Here is a 15,584-nt window from a genome sequence, read left to right on the forward strand (position 1 = left end):
ATCTGTTAACTCATTCAATGAAAGACCACCAATTACTTTTCTTTTGTAAAACTAAAGCATCTACACAAGCTCTCTTTTCTTTAGACACATAAAATATTAGCATCTCAAATATCTAGATGACTCTGCTGAATTTTCTAGAAGATCAATTGGCTTTAAACATGATTTTTTAAGCAATTAAAAAGCATCAAACTACAATGTCATAGTTGAGGAACCAAGGTGCTACTGAGAAATAAGAGCCAATACTGACAGAAGCACCCTGTTTTGTTCCTTCCATCTGTAAAGCTAGAACTGTAATCTTATTACATTAAATTTTTTTTAAAAAAAAAAAAAAACAGACTGGCAGCACCTAAGTATGAAAGTAATGGCTTTTGCTTAAATTAGAACCCTGTTACTGATCGGATACTGTCAGAATCACCTTTATCGTTTCGTGAGACAAACAAATTTTGGGCTACCAGTGACACTAAATTCTGCGTCTTTCTTCACTACTACTTCACTCCCTCAAGATATGTTTTATCCATCAGCTTTAAAAATATTGTCTACTTCATTTAAAATATCAGCATATAAAATTAGTGTATCATACCCTTTAGGATGTTAAAAGAGAAATCAACTCACTTTTGAGATCATAGGATCATAATAAATGCTAATATCACTTCCTTGTTGAATGCCACTGTCAACACGTACCTTCAAAAAATAAGAAATAATTTCACATTGAATTCACACTTAAAAATGGTATTTTGCCATGAGATCTACGTATATCCGGTAGTTTTAAACATAACTCAGGAAGCTTACAATAGTACATTTCCCCTCCAAAAGAATTAGGATAATTATTTTAGAGAGCAGGGAGGGAGAGATTAAAGGTCTCTCCACTAAGAAAAATACTTTAAAATTATTCACTTCTTGAAAAGAAACATGAATTAATATTCAGTTGGTAGGGAAAGCTCTTTTTCGCTCCTAGAATGAAGAGTACACATTAAATATGGTCTGAAATTTAGATTTCAGTGCATCCAATTCCGATTTAACCACTCTAATGCAATACGCTTGCAATTCTTCTGACTGACACCTGGCCTGAAGGATGCCCCTTATGCCGACATCCCTTCTGCATCTACACGTAACCACATCCCGCACATTCAGCCCCTCTGAGAGCTCAGGTTGGGGGATAAAATACGGCAGAAACCTTAGAGCTCTGCTTCTCAGCTCTATAGGATACGGAACCTGTGGTTTCATGCCTGTAACACTTTCCTTCTCTGCCTCACCCTCTCACACTTTTTTCTATTGCTGCTGTTCCCCTAAGGCTTTAATGTTTACACAGCTTTTTCCATGGCTTTGCTTTGTAAGGACACAGCCCCAATTAAAGCTCTGATTCTGCAACATTCATGGAAAAAATAACACAAGTTCAAAAATTTCTTTTGAAGAGGCTGATTGCTGCTAAGCAGCCAACAAGTTAGTTAGTATATTGCTGATTCTTGTTTTCATCTCGCAGTTTGATTTCATCACTGTAGCAGTGAGGTTAGCCATACAAAACTTTCGGAATGAGCAATTTCTTGGGAATAAATATTTTTTAAATTGCTGCTTTGGAGCTCTGGAATCTGAAAAATTTTTGAAAAATTATCACAACAATTTGCAAGTGATAAACGCATTCTGGGGATCTTAAGGATGGAGAAATCTAATCAAAGCTGTTGAAACAGCACGGCTCTCATATACTGCATCTAAAGGGACAGGAAAAAGGGTCCTGGAATCTCACAAAAATCTTCACCTATGGGTAGGAACCTTTGTAATAAACAGCAGCTCATCAGTTTGCAGCAAGGCAGAAAAAGGTCAATGCAACGGCTGTTAGGCCTTTAATATTTTAATTTAGGCAATTACCAAGGGACCACATGTAGAACCTCTTGTCTACAGAATCCACATGAGGGCGTGATGACGACTTTATTATCCAGATGACACAAAGAGATACCCTGGCAGGTGCACTCACTTTCTTCACTGCGCGACGAGTTTTTATGACGTTTTATCATTCTTTTAAATATATGTGCATTTATACACAGAAATATGCATACATACGTATATTCACAAATGCACACACACACATTCTACATCCAACTGAAAGGCAATTACGTTTCTTAATATCTTTATTACATCACAGCTGATGGGGCTTTATCAGTGCTCATGTTGGGCCCCGGTCAGGCAGGTACCGCTATCTACTGATGGAGAAGAAATTCAGGCATATCATGCTCTCACAAAAAACCACCATATATTCCCCAGCCCCCTTTCTTGTTACTGCTAAAACATTCTCTCCCCCAGCATGTACACTTCTTATATAAAGCCAGTGCATATGTTCTCACATTCAAAACAAAAATAATTAAGCTATCTACTCAGCCTCAAATCTACTGCAAATCCACTGCCTATAATTTGGTGGGTTTTAATACACAAATATGACACAAAAGTATGACACACCTAACTCCACTGATAGATAGATTACACTGCAATATTGGTCATCTCTGCCATATCAGAGCAAAGCACTTCTGTTAGCAGCTGTTCAAAGAACAGACTGCTGATCACATTCGCAAAGGAGTGCTGAGGCTCTTCAGATAGGATGGCCCTTTTCTACATTGCGTAAGAGCAGGAAATAGGTATGCTCACAGTCGTGACAATACCAGTTTTTGTGTTCATCTATCTTGAGCTTCATTATCAAAAATCAGAAAAAAACCAAAGTCACTAGTTCCATGTTCTAAGAAAAACCCAGAACACGAGACAAAAATAGACCGTTATTAGCACACGTAAGTGTGTGTAACAAATCGCATGCATATGTACAAGCTTCACCAACCTGAGCAACTGCCACATGCACACACACACAATCTTGACAAGACAAGATCGGAAAACAGAAGAAATGCATTTAAAATGCACTCAGAAATGTAATACTCTGAAGTTCTACTTATTGTGACACATTAGAAATTTGAACTATTTTTTTTTTAAAGCCAACCTCCGGGTCTGAAATCTATGTAGAAAAAACAGTAAGGCACTACAGGTCTCTGATATCCAACTTTTTCAGCACTCTTGATTTTGCTCTTCGTGCCGTAATATTCTCAGAAATTAATTAACAGTGTCAGGAAGTACGTATTGAGATATAAAATCATGAATGTCAAACAGAAAAAGCTGTTCTATTTTTAAAGAGACAAAGGAAGTAAACAAAAAAGACGCTCCATACGAGCGCCTCAGAGCACTGCCCTGAAGCCTCCAGCGTAATTAAAATTTCTTTCTTCAGCGCCACGGCGGGCCACGTGAAGCGAGGAGGCATCTCCCACCCTTCATTTTCAATTCACCTCTCTCCCCGAAGCCCAACTCCCAGCCCACCCCATCTACCTGACAAGTGACAGCCCAATCTGATTAAATGCGGGCAAGGGAGGGGACTCGCGGGCCTCCATGACAGGCCAAAAGTGATCACCATGGAGATACATAATTACAGCTGTCAACGCGTCTACTGTCCTGCTGGCATCAATTTGATTGCTCCCAGCAATAATGATAGACAAAGCTTAGTGTGCACTCTCCTGCACCCAATCGCTTTATCTATTCCGTGCTCCATTTAGCTGACATGCAACATTCACACAAGCAAATAACAGCAGTAAGCAGAACATTTAAGGCATTTTAATTGTTTTTCCTTTGTATGGATGGCTCACGAGCGCAAATGTTATTACATAAAACTCCTGCTGCAGCATTAATTGAAGAAAGATTTGGTGGGACAAAGACTGTAGGGGGTACAGTTTGTCCATTATCACTTATACTTTCAACAGGTCTCACGTTTGGAAAATTGCAAATTGCAAAAACTTGCAAGGGCAAAATGTTTGACATCCTGTTAGCTATTACAACATGGTGAAAACTTCTAACAACCACTAGAGTATTCATTATAAATTCTTATTAAATACACTCTTTGTTTCATTAAAAAAAAGCTTAGATACACCCAATGATACGTTTTCCCCCTCATCTTCTCTTTAAGATCACATAATGCCTTTAAAAATCTTTACAATTTTTTTTCCTGCTTTCATGCTTTGAACACAGCATGAAGCCTTAAAGACCAGAAAGGGTCAGGTCCCTTTAGAAAGCACATGGGCAAAAACAATTTAAGAAGTGAAATAAATCATATATCCAATAACATCTCCACATTTAAGATTCCTCCTGTAATCTTTCACTATTTTCCAAGCAAGCAATCAGACTGAATAATTGTATTCACAGATGGTACAAGTCTCGTCGTTCCACGAGCTGACAGTGTCATATGTATGTGCACTTATGACTTAAGCTACCTTGATTTTCCAGGAAGGCAGCGTCCTTGTTCTTTTCACGCAGCAAGAAAAAACGTTCGTTAAATACTCATTCCGTATAGATAGACCGTATAGCAAAATGTGTAATAATCACTGTCACAAATGGCATTTGCTACAAAGGCTACAAAGCTAAACAGAAAGCAGAGGCAGTTTCTCAGCTATGTCCCCAGTAATCTGTAGTTAAAGCGTTGACTCAACATTCGACTGTTCCCTTTAATAGCATTTTTACTGAAAAATTTAAGCTGCGAGTTACAGAAAGCAATAAAATGTTTCAACATATACCAACTGGTTTCTTGCTGCACCCAATTTAAGTACATTCTAAACACTATTCGGAACTGTACATTTTAAACGCTTCTTAGCACAGCACAAATAAATATAGTCAACACGGTAAAAAAGAAAAGTTGGAAAAGAGGCCAGAACTACAAAGTTGCTGAGTACCCTATAGAAAAGAGGCTCAAAACTCAGCACCTATGAAAACCACTTACACTTGGCAGATGCAATGGCTCCTGATACTGAGAGAGTTTACCAATGGATGGCAGGCCAAAAGATTTGTAGGGGTCCTGAAATGAAAAGCAACACGAGAAAGCATTAAGCTTCTATAGGGGTGGAGAGAATTTTAGGCAGCTTTAAATCTAACATATATCACTGCTGAATTCACTTTTTTCTTTCCGAGTATCAACTGTTTTGAACCACATTTCTCTGTCCACCTACTCCTGTGACTGCAAATAAAGAACTGGCAGCATATAACTTCTCTTGCACTGCAGTCATTAAAACTGAGAAGAATGTTCTACACACAGTTATAATATACCTTCAAAATATACAAAGCTCACATTGTCATTTGTCACACTGTGCCTTGGAGGGAGGATGGGAAAGCGTATTCAGAGAAGGGGTGGAGTTGAGAAGAAGGCATCAGGAAATACTTTCAAAGATTAAAAGGACAGTTAGGAATTCAGTTATCTCAAGAAATCAAAACTGAGATTTATGCCTTTGGAACTCGCCTAGATAACACAATACCAATGTAAACATAACAACAACAACAAATATACAGCCTATAGAACAATGGAACTCATGGCAAAGTAGTAAGATTCCATTATTTAGATTCCCTCATACTTATAAATAAGCTGAAGAAAGAGAGCCAAGTGTCTGTTACTCTAGTAAAACCTATTCAAATTTTAAAACTCAAAATAGTTTGTATGCCATTCAAAAGGCAAATATTTATTCTTTATCACAGCAGTTCATGTATCTGGTAATCAGCAGAGCAAGTTGGAGATTATGTCATGAAGAGAAAGAGCAACAGGAATAAAGATGTCCTGGGTCACAAAAGCAGCAAAAGTTGTGTGTGTGGAAAAAAACACATCAAGACACTGATTTTTTTTTTCAGGAGCACAGTCACCTAAAGCTTTAATGTTTTTAAAACAAAATGAAGTTGAGCATTTTTTCAAAAAGCAAAACTTGATTTAGATAGATCAGAAATCACAGTAAAAAGATGCTACCTTGAAAGACAAGTCATAAACATCCTTGAAAGGATATACTTTATATTTTGTGAATTTTAAGTTGCGATGGAGAGTCAAGCTGTAAATATAAAATAGTCACAGAATACACTTTTTGAGTTTGTCCTGTACACAGACTTAGGCATAACTTACCTGTTCAACTATCTACCAAAATATTTCAATACAATAAAACTATAAGCTGTTGAATTTTAACTATTTCGACCAAAACATTTCAAAGAAAGAAGCAAGGAAACGTGGAAGCCCTAGTTAACAGAGGCAAACAGATTACTGCAACTCCCATACACATTAAACATGATTTGAACATAGAACAAATATACTTACAAAAAGGGTGCATCAAAACACCCACTGTATTTAAAAAACAAGAAATAAAACTTCTCCGAGAGCACTCGAACCATTTTTGCGACGCGCTCAAAATGGCGCCTCCCGTGTGGCGGTCGGTGACTTCTCCCTGGCACCCGGCCACACGTGGGTGCTCCAAGCCCGCAGCACAGCCCCCTACCCCTCCTCGCCATTCCCACTCATTTACCTCGGCGTAAACTCGACACTCCACGGCCCAGCCGTTGATGGGAATATCATCTTGTTTGTGCCGGAGAGGGTAACCCTTGGCAACGCGGATCATTTCTTGGACGAGGTCCAGGCCGGTAATGCATTCTGTGACGGGATGTTCAACCTGCAAGGTCAAGAACCATCAGTCAGTAGGTAAGAAAAACAACCCCCCCAAAAAATCTCTCTCCATAAATAAACACAAATAAGCAAGAAAAATTAGAGCAGCTGAAAATCAGGCAAAGAGTGCTTCCCTGGCTTGGTCTTTTTCCCCAAAAATTTTATGCTTGACACATTCCAGCAACCATCTTCCTTGTAGGAAAACCCCACAAGATTAAATAATTACTAGACTACACTAAAGGCAAAATACAAAAGCACAACCTATGCAGAACACCGGAGAGATTCGTGTGGGGTTTTTATTGTACAACACTCAGAAGTGCTTGGTGAAGATGAGTTAATCTTTGTTTATTCAGAAGCTTTTTTTCTTCAGTTTTGCTTTGAAAAGACTTATGGCAATTTAACCATAAATCTATCCGAACAAAAAAAAAAAAAAGTAGTTGATAATGAACCCATTCTGCTACACTTAACCTGGCACGTACAGGAGCAGCTTCCAATTTTCCATAGAACCAGCCTAGCCTAAATCTCACCCATTCGCCTGCTTTCACTAACCTGTCCTGACAAGCAACCAGATTAGCGTAATCTTGCATCAGCGCAGTGTAGCAGAAAGCAGCAGATGGATCCGTGAGGTTTTTTCCCCCTGCAGACTTGGCCGCGTCGCGCTGCGCATGCACAAGGCCGCGCGGCACCGGCAGCGGCGCCCGGCTCGCGCCGCGAACCGCGGCCTGGTGCCCGGCTCCCGGGGCCTGCCCGGCCTCGCCACGGAGCTGCACGCCAGCCGCAACGCGCACGGAAAGCGCCTTCGAGCACTTCATTGCGGAGGGAGAAAACAGCACCCAAAGACAACAGGGTCGAGCAAATAGACGCAAAGGCAGGGATGCTATCCCCATGCTGGGCACACAAAGGCGGCACTACCGTTTGCACGTAAAATGACGACAGAACTGCCATTTTATTAGGAAGTATTTGTGTTGCAAGAGTCAAATGCCCGAAGAAAATACACTTAACACTGGTTTCCCCATCACGAGATGTCATATTGCATGCATTTTGTGACAGGATAAGGTCAGTGAACAACCTTCCTCCTTTCAAGTACGCTACTGTACAGAAAACATTTAGTCATTACAATAATCTCATGGCTTACTGGAACAAGAAGATGCTTTGGTCTTTAAGAAAATAGCTTTGTAAAAATAAACAGATGGCACCCATAATTAGCCCTGTGTGTGCTGTGAGTTTGTTTATAGTTTCAACAACATTTTAAGACGTTTTGACATAATTTTAATGACAAATCATCACTGAAACAAGCACCTATTCTTTGAAGGATAAAAGTAACACTGAAATGAGAATCTGATTATGCAGTTTAAGGATATACCTTTGGGATTCAATCTTGATTCTACCTAACACATGATGTTCTCCAGGACGTCAAGTTTAATAACAGTATTCAGAAAAATATGTGAATACTCCGTATCTACCCTGCAGTGTTAAATTGAAGCAATTCAATTTCTATTAAAACTTTAAGAGTTTTAATAGAAAGTTACTTATCACACATCAATTACTTGGACAACAAAATTTACTCTCTTAGCTTGGATTTTAAGTCTTAAAAAGTTACTTTCAAGTTTAGAACATGTCTGCAATTTCAGCATTAAGAATAACTAAATATATATATATATTTTTTACAAAGGCATTTGCATTATTTAGCTCTAATGTCATTTTTCTTGGATTATAGTTGGCATTTCAATTTCAATAGCTTCATTGTTGTTTTCAGCTTTATTGTTGATGATGAAAATAAGATGGAATGTTTCTGGAAAGAAAAATATTTTTGTTGTTTGGTTCTTATGACTCACAAACATTTATTTAATCCATTCTTCAATGCAGATCTTTGACTTGGTCAATATTTTCTTCTGCTTCTCCAAAATACTCCCTTTGTGTCTGCACACAAAACAGTACTCAAGAAATATGACAAGGAGAGTTTTTTGAGGGTAATCCAGGGTGGGGAGAAGCTCTTTCGCTTTTTGAGGACTGTGCTTCAAGTACTGCTCTTTAGACATAATGGAGACATAATGTAATCATATCACTAATTTTTCATTACAAAATGCATGTAGAACATGTTTTAGACCAGAGCACTAAAATAAGCTAGAAAACAGACTTTCAACTTTGAAATGCTAGCTGACCTGTTACTTGAATCTTTCAGTGACGTCTACAGCTCAAACTGCACTTGCCCTAGCAGTTGTAGCTTTGCGGAGGCAAGGGGAAGGCAGGAGGGATTCAGTAATTTTAGTGTTGTACAAAATATGCTTCAGCACATAGTACAGGACATGAATAAAGCAATGAAGCCATATGCTGATTCAAACCATAACAAGCAACCTGCAATAAGGTTCTGGAGGTGCAAAAATCTGCCCAAAGATGCATGTAGGATCCAAAGTTAAAGCTCTAATCTTTGACAAAGGAAGCAAGCGTAAAATTAGACCCCTCTGCTCTCAAAAGATAAAACACAGGCATTATCATTCCCTACTTGTGAAATCTCTAGTAGAACTGTGGCAGTTAACTAACCAAAGTATCTGTTAAAACATTTTAAAGACTTTCATAAATTAGGTTTTAATTTTCTCCTTTTGCTTTTCAGACTTCTACTTTAGGGGTTATTCTTTGATTTTTTTTTTCTTTCATTTTATTTTGTTCTCTACCTCTTCTCCACCAATGGCCTTTATTTTCCATTTTATGGCTGCTAAATCAAGGATTAAACTTTTAAAGAGATGTACAAAATACACTTGCAAGTAGAGCTGTACCACTCAGGGTGAACTTCTCAGATTTCAAAGTCAGTTGATCCCAAGATCTTGCCAGCAAGGCCTCATTCAAGACAGGAGTCAAAGGAAGGAAGTTTATATGATAGTGGATGAATTCCCACATTATCTCTGTCTTTAATACAGAGGCAAAACCAGACATGTTTGCAGCAAGCAATCTACAGGCGTTAGTTACAGGAGTGCAGCTGCCCCTATTATCAGCAGGACAAGGAAAAATTGATCAGCAATAATTCTCAAGGTAGTTAACTGCCCAAGATATCACCTTTACTATCACTTCAGTTACTTATGGCAAGTCTGGCCATAAACAAATTATAAATGGGAAGTTCCCATTTCACTGCATTTAAGTATGATAAAGATTTACTTAAAAGTGGAAACAATTTAAGTGTCACTCTTCAGCAAACTAGATATGTGTAGATCATGGGAAGTGGGCAGTAAGAATTTAAGTTCCCAAAGCTACAACTGTCCTGTTTAGCATCACTTAAAGGGTAAAAGGAAAGTATTTCCTCTTCCTACAGGAGCTGCTCCTCTTCAGACATCGCATTGCAATCCTCTGAGATTACAACAGTCTGTTTCCCTAAATCTCTTCCAGTTTCCGTAGCACAGAACACTGGCAGCAGTAATGACAAAGTTTGTGAGAACACAGTGCCAGGCTCCAGCTTATAGATGATGAAGCAGCTACGAGGAGGCTAAAGGAACTGCTAAGCCCAGCCCAAGCAGCATCACTTGCTGGCAGAGTAGGGAGAGGCTGCTACATCTCAGTCCTATTCTGCGATTGCCAGCAGTCTTGGAGCTTTTCCTTATGGGGCTCATCCACAGCTACAAGATGTCCTGCAATTTTTATAAACAGTTTGAGCTTAGAGCTAAAACTACATGGATTCTTCCCTTAACATGAAAGGGAATAGTTTCAGGACCTCGTTTTTTTTCTCATGACTAATGAGGTGCTCTGCCCAGAAGCAAACCCTTCTGGATATTCCCACGGATGACACTCTTGCCCCTGCACTCACGAGGCATCACATTTCTCTCACATCAGCTGAAGCATCCCAACAGAGCACAGAGGCCAAGGAAATCTAAATTTCAGAAGTTTTAAAACTACAGTCTATGTCATTCCTGCTACTGGATGTCCCTGGCTGATCATACACTCCTTTACATTCAAATAAATAACCTTGAAACTTTCAACATGCACCACAGTTTCCAGGAAACAGGATTCACCTGGGATCCCACATGTTCTTCCTCTACAACCAAACTAACATCGCTTGACGCAAACCCACCAACTTATAGGTGCTCCTCAGACTCCTTAATTTCAGTTGACTTGATTTTTTTTGTTTTGGAGGACCGAACAGCAGTGGAGGTCGCCACATGTTCTGCTATTCAAGCATGCCAGGTGTTGAGTACCACAAGGAGAGTGCTCCAGGGTCACTTTTTTTTCCTGCAATGTAGTCGTTCACAACAGCCATTGGGGCACTTGGCTTTATATATATATATATATATATGTGTGTGTGTGTGTGTGTGTATATGTGTATATATATATATTCTTTTTTACGCTTTTCAGACTGTTTGATTGATACAAAGACTTTGTGGAAATCATAAAGTAAAAGGAATCAGGAAGTTTGCTTTCTGTGTTGCCACTTTATATAGACATAGTATATAGCAGGAATTGATGCTGATTTATCAGTGTTTGATAAAGAAACTGCTAAGTCAGGTAATGCAATGAGAACTACAGAAATTTCCATCAACTGAGATGCTCAGGTAGATATCTAATTATTTCATAAGATGTTTCAGAAATAAATACTACAGTATAGGCACTTGATATCAACTAATTTAAGACAGCAGATACTAAATTTGAAATATTTAATCCTCTTCCTCACAGGATGTTACATACAGGATGCATGTGGATTTAGTTTCACCAACTTTCCTTTGCAAAGATTTGTTTCATTATTCTTTTGTCCTAGGTCAAAACTACAAAAGAAGCCCACACAAGACTCACTTATGAATAACGTATCTGTCTTTTCTGCAGTTTAAACAAATTGCACACACTTTACACCAACAGCTTATTTAGCTCACAACATCAAGTTATCTTCTACAGTTAAGATGACTCAGTTCAAAAAATATTTCAATAAGTTTATACAATTTATTTTCCACAATATGTGGCACAGGAAAATAAAATTTATACCCGGCAAAGTTGTCTTACACCTCCTTTACTATCGATCCTATTTTTTTTTCCTGCTTTCATTATATTTAGCAATAGTATTAATGGCTTCTCAGGGTCCTTCATTCAAGATGGCTCTTGTCACACTGCAGCGGCTCTTGTACGCCCTTTACACTAAATTTGCCCAAGCAAAGGAACTAATGTGCCACTTGAAGAATGATCTTTTGTTGCTCTATTTATGAAAAATGGAGAGGAACCTCCTTTATCCCTACCTCTCAGCAGCTTTCCCCGATGCCTCTGTGGCAATGTTGTCTCTAAGATATCATTCCATGCCCTGGCAGCACTGTTAATGGCATCTTTCAGATTCAATGACTTATACAAACAATGTCGGTCTCTTCTGTCAACAACAATTAGCAATGCTTTTCTGTCGCCCTTTCGGAGCGCCTGAAAAGCAGACAACCAGTAGCTACATAATGGAAGTTGCATTAGGAGGCAAGAATGTGGCAAAAATCTGGTTAACTGTTGTCGGCTGACCCTCTTGTGTGAAGAAGTGTTGTTTGGCAGCAAAATCACCTTTTCTTTCGGTTCTAAAAATGGCCATGAACAGCTGGTATAAACTGTGTGCAGAATGGATTCTGGTGGGCTTAGGGGATCCGTAATGGGATAAGGGACCTTTCACCTTTAGGTCAGCAGTTCAAATTCAGCCCAGGTTAGGAGCAATTGAAAGTCTTTACCGTCTGACACTGTTCGTTAGCCTGTTTAAAATGACTAAAGGCGAGTGTCACAGCAAAACAAGATTCCAGTATTAAGAAATATGAAGAAGTGTCTCGGCAACCGGCAGACCAAATCGCTTGAGGTTTTGCCTTTGAAACGCCTCCATTCAGGCCCGGGGGAAATCTGCTCCTCTAATTACTGAGCGCCCCTTTCACGGCTCCCGCTCCGTGCCCCAGACGGGCGCGTGTAGGCCGCAAAACCATCTCCCGCCACAGACAGCAAAGTCAACACTTCCCAGAGGCTTTATCTGGCACCTCAGACGGAGCTCGCTGCTTTGCCGCTCCTGTTTATGCAGCACAGCTGCAATATCCACCAGCCCTTCTGCCTTTTCCACCGAGCAAACGCCAAGCAGGTGCTGCCTACTGAGACGCCATGGAAGAGTCTGCAAACGGCACCGCTCCAAGCGGCAACCAGCAAGATCGGGGCCTACTCCCAGGCACCTCCCAGCCCTGCTTTTTCTTCTCCCATGAACAGACGCACAGCCACAAAGGGGGCCATTCAGAGACAAAATCGTTGCATGGAAAAAATTCCTCCTCTCCATTTTACACTGGGCATTGCCTGTTTTGTACAAACCCCAAGCTTTGGAGCCCAGCACTGTCCAGGCACTGCTGCAGTCTAATAAAAACACTAGCAGAGATCAACAAAAATCTTTATACCAGTAATGTTTATTCTTCAGGGCTTTGCCATCAGTCTACTTAAAAAAAAAAAAAAATCTTGAAAACACATTTACATAAAATAGTTAAATTCTCCTAGTGTAATAACTGCAAACCAGAAACAAAGACAAGCCATTTTCTTTTCAATGAATAAACCTTTCATATGTCAATGAAGTATTCCTAAAACTCAACTTTCATTCTCTAAAAACAATATTTGTGACAGAAAGAAATACTCATACTGTTGCCTGAGGAGAAAACAAACTGCTTTTCAAAAATTACCATGTTTTTCAACTCCACTGCACTGAATATAGTATATACAGTTGATCAGACACAAATTATATGTAAAAACAATTATTTTTAGGGTAACTGCTCCCTTCATAGCGCTAAAACACCTTTATTCTCAAGCCAACCAGGGATGCCTCTGAATTCAAGGCACTGCAAACAACTTCTAAAACATCTGATACTTTCTCTTTGTTGTCACCAATGGATTCACACTTAAGCAGCTTAGACACACCGTACACGTTATGCAAATAGATATTCTTTACTTAAAGGCTATAGACTCTTAGTATAAAGTCAAAAGGGAACATTTCTGGTCTTCCAATGAAAAGCAAAAGAGGCTTTTCTCCTGAAAGCCAGCATTTCTGACACTAGCCCGAGATTTCAACACAATGCATGAGCTAAAAAGGTTATCACTCCTTGGCTTGGTAACTTTTATTTATTTCAAAGCTCTTGATTGGCTACTTTAGTTTATAACCATCTTTTATTAAGACAATAAGAACCAGATAACGCAAAAAGTCACAATGTGGGCAGCTATAAAACTTCAGATATTCAACATATGGTCAGCCTCAGCAAGTCTAAACGATAACTGCCTGAAAAACATTCAGAATGGGTAATAAATGACAACACACGGGACATTCACTTGTAGGCAGTAGGGCAGACATTTTCTTGTGAAAAGCCAGAGTAACTCATTTTGCTATGCAATTTTCTAATCTCACCTCACACTTACCAGCTAACCTCTGAAAGATGGCAGGAAAGCATATAAAACAAAAGATACATTGCCAAAAGCAAAAAGCTATTTGTTTTAGCTGAATTGCTTGGAGCAAAACATCTGTAGCAGAGGTATAGTATACAAGTGACAATTCGCCAACTTTAATAACTTCCCAGCCTCATATACTGTGGCACTTATCAACAAAGCTAACATTACCTTCTTGTAAGGGGCTATTTACGCTTGCTTTCAGGACTATGTGGCCCAAGAAGTTTGGGTCAAAGAGCCCATCGAAAAGATAACCAAAAAATAACACAACTCTCAATAGCTACAAAATGGTTGACAAGAAATACTGGAAAAGATCCACAAGATATCTAAATGAGGGAAGGGAGAAATCAGCAGATAGGGCAAAGCGATATGATTTTATACAGGTTTATTCTGATGTCTGTGTCAGACTCCGAAGTAAAAAGACTGCAATGATCCAGTTAGTGATTTTATGAACATTTAAACAAAGACACAGGGAACTGTTTAGTTTAGGAGGCCTGTGCTGGTGATACTGATGGACAACTGTGTCATAATACAAACTGACAGACCTTAGGGGCACCCACTATGGACAAGAGTCATCTCAGGAAAGTTCTTCCAGCTGTTGAGTGTTCTTCAAGAGGGCAGGTGAGTGCATTAGCCATCATTCACAGCTAGGAGATGCGAGAGGAAAAGGCTGAAGCAAAACAGGGACATCTGGAGACTCCTCTGGTTCTAAAGTTAAATCTGGACAAGCTTCATTAAAGTTTCTATGTTTGGCTCTTAATAGAAGGGAGGAAAAAGTAGATGTTAGTTGCGTAACTGTTAACTGAGCAGAAAAAGTAAAGCTGGAGACCTGGGAAAAGTGACAGTTCAATTGAGTAAGCCTGGGGAAGAACTGGAGAAAATTACTACCCTCCAGCCTCAAACTGAAATGCTAATTAGAGGCAATACGTAGTCAAGAGAGAGGAATTGGAGAATATCTACACAACTACTGTAATTTGAGATTAGTAAATTTCTTTAAAAGTTAGAAAGAATGAGTCCGCTATTAAAGGGGACTGTCAAGCTGCTATATTTCAAAAGGAGTCTTTAAAGTCCTTAAAAGTTGGGATGGGTGAAAGCTTTCTTACTGCATATGTGGAGACCTCTACAATTAAGCAAGGTTGAGTTTTTGGGCTTCAAACACTGAGGGAAGTGAAGAGATACCACAATACAGCAAACATAACATCTTGGAAAACAACTCGCAAAGAGAATCAGCTCCAGAGATACTTGACTGCCAATTCCGTTTGTAGGTCAGGCTAAATAGTTGATGGCCAATGAAATATTGTATTAAGGAAATTAGTAACAAAATTGGAACTGCTGGTGTGTTACAGAGAAATCCATAAAGTAATTTTCTTCTACATAAACAGGAGCATGGAAATTCACTGGAAATTCTCAAAAACTACCAGACTGGGAGAAGCATATTCAAAGAGGCAAAATTTCTTCATAACATTTTCATAAACTGTAGACATCGCCCTTTTTAACAGAGTCCAAAGCAAACTGGACTGTGCTGTGCCTGCAAATGCAGAATTGAGCCCAGCAGAGCTCGGCACTGCATCCAACATCCCAGGTGTGGCCTCACCAATGCTGAGGACAGGGGCCGGATCCTCTCCCCCCTCCTGCTGGCAAAGCTTCTCCTCATGCAGGCCAGGATCCCATTAGGCCACAAGGGCCCACTGACAGCTCATGGTCAACT

At 39.5% G+C, this 15,584-nt stretch overlaps 1 protein-coding gene across 1 annotated transcript in view; it reads right to left on the minus strand.

The window, feature by feature from the left end:
* PCCA (propionyl-CoA carboxylase subunit alpha) overlaps window positions 1-15,584 on the minus strand; it is a 242,509-nt gene that overhangs the window by 128,718 nt on the left and 98,207 nt on the right. The window contains exons 13-15 of the mRNA XM_088522787.1: window positions 6,345-6,488; window positions 4,793-4,867; window positions 613-681 (exon numbers count right to left, since the gene is read on the minus strand). Coding sequence (XP_088378913.1) covers window positions 613-681; window positions 4,793-4,867; window positions 6,345-6,488 — 288 coding nt within the window. The remainder of the gene's footprint in view (window positions 1-612; window positions 682-4,792; window positions 4,868-6,344; window positions 6,489-15,584) is intronic.

The sequence above is a fragment of the Tinamus guttatus genome, unplaced genomic scaffold, assembly GCF_059628265.1.
Source record: "Tinamus guttatus ecotype Peru unplaced genomic scaffold, ASM5962826v1 Tinamus_guttatus_pri_ptg000165l, whole genome shotgun sequence".
In the NCBI taxonomy this organism is placed as follows: Eukaryota; Metazoa; Chordata; class Aves; order Tinamiformes; family Tinamidae; genus Tinamus; species Tinamus guttatus.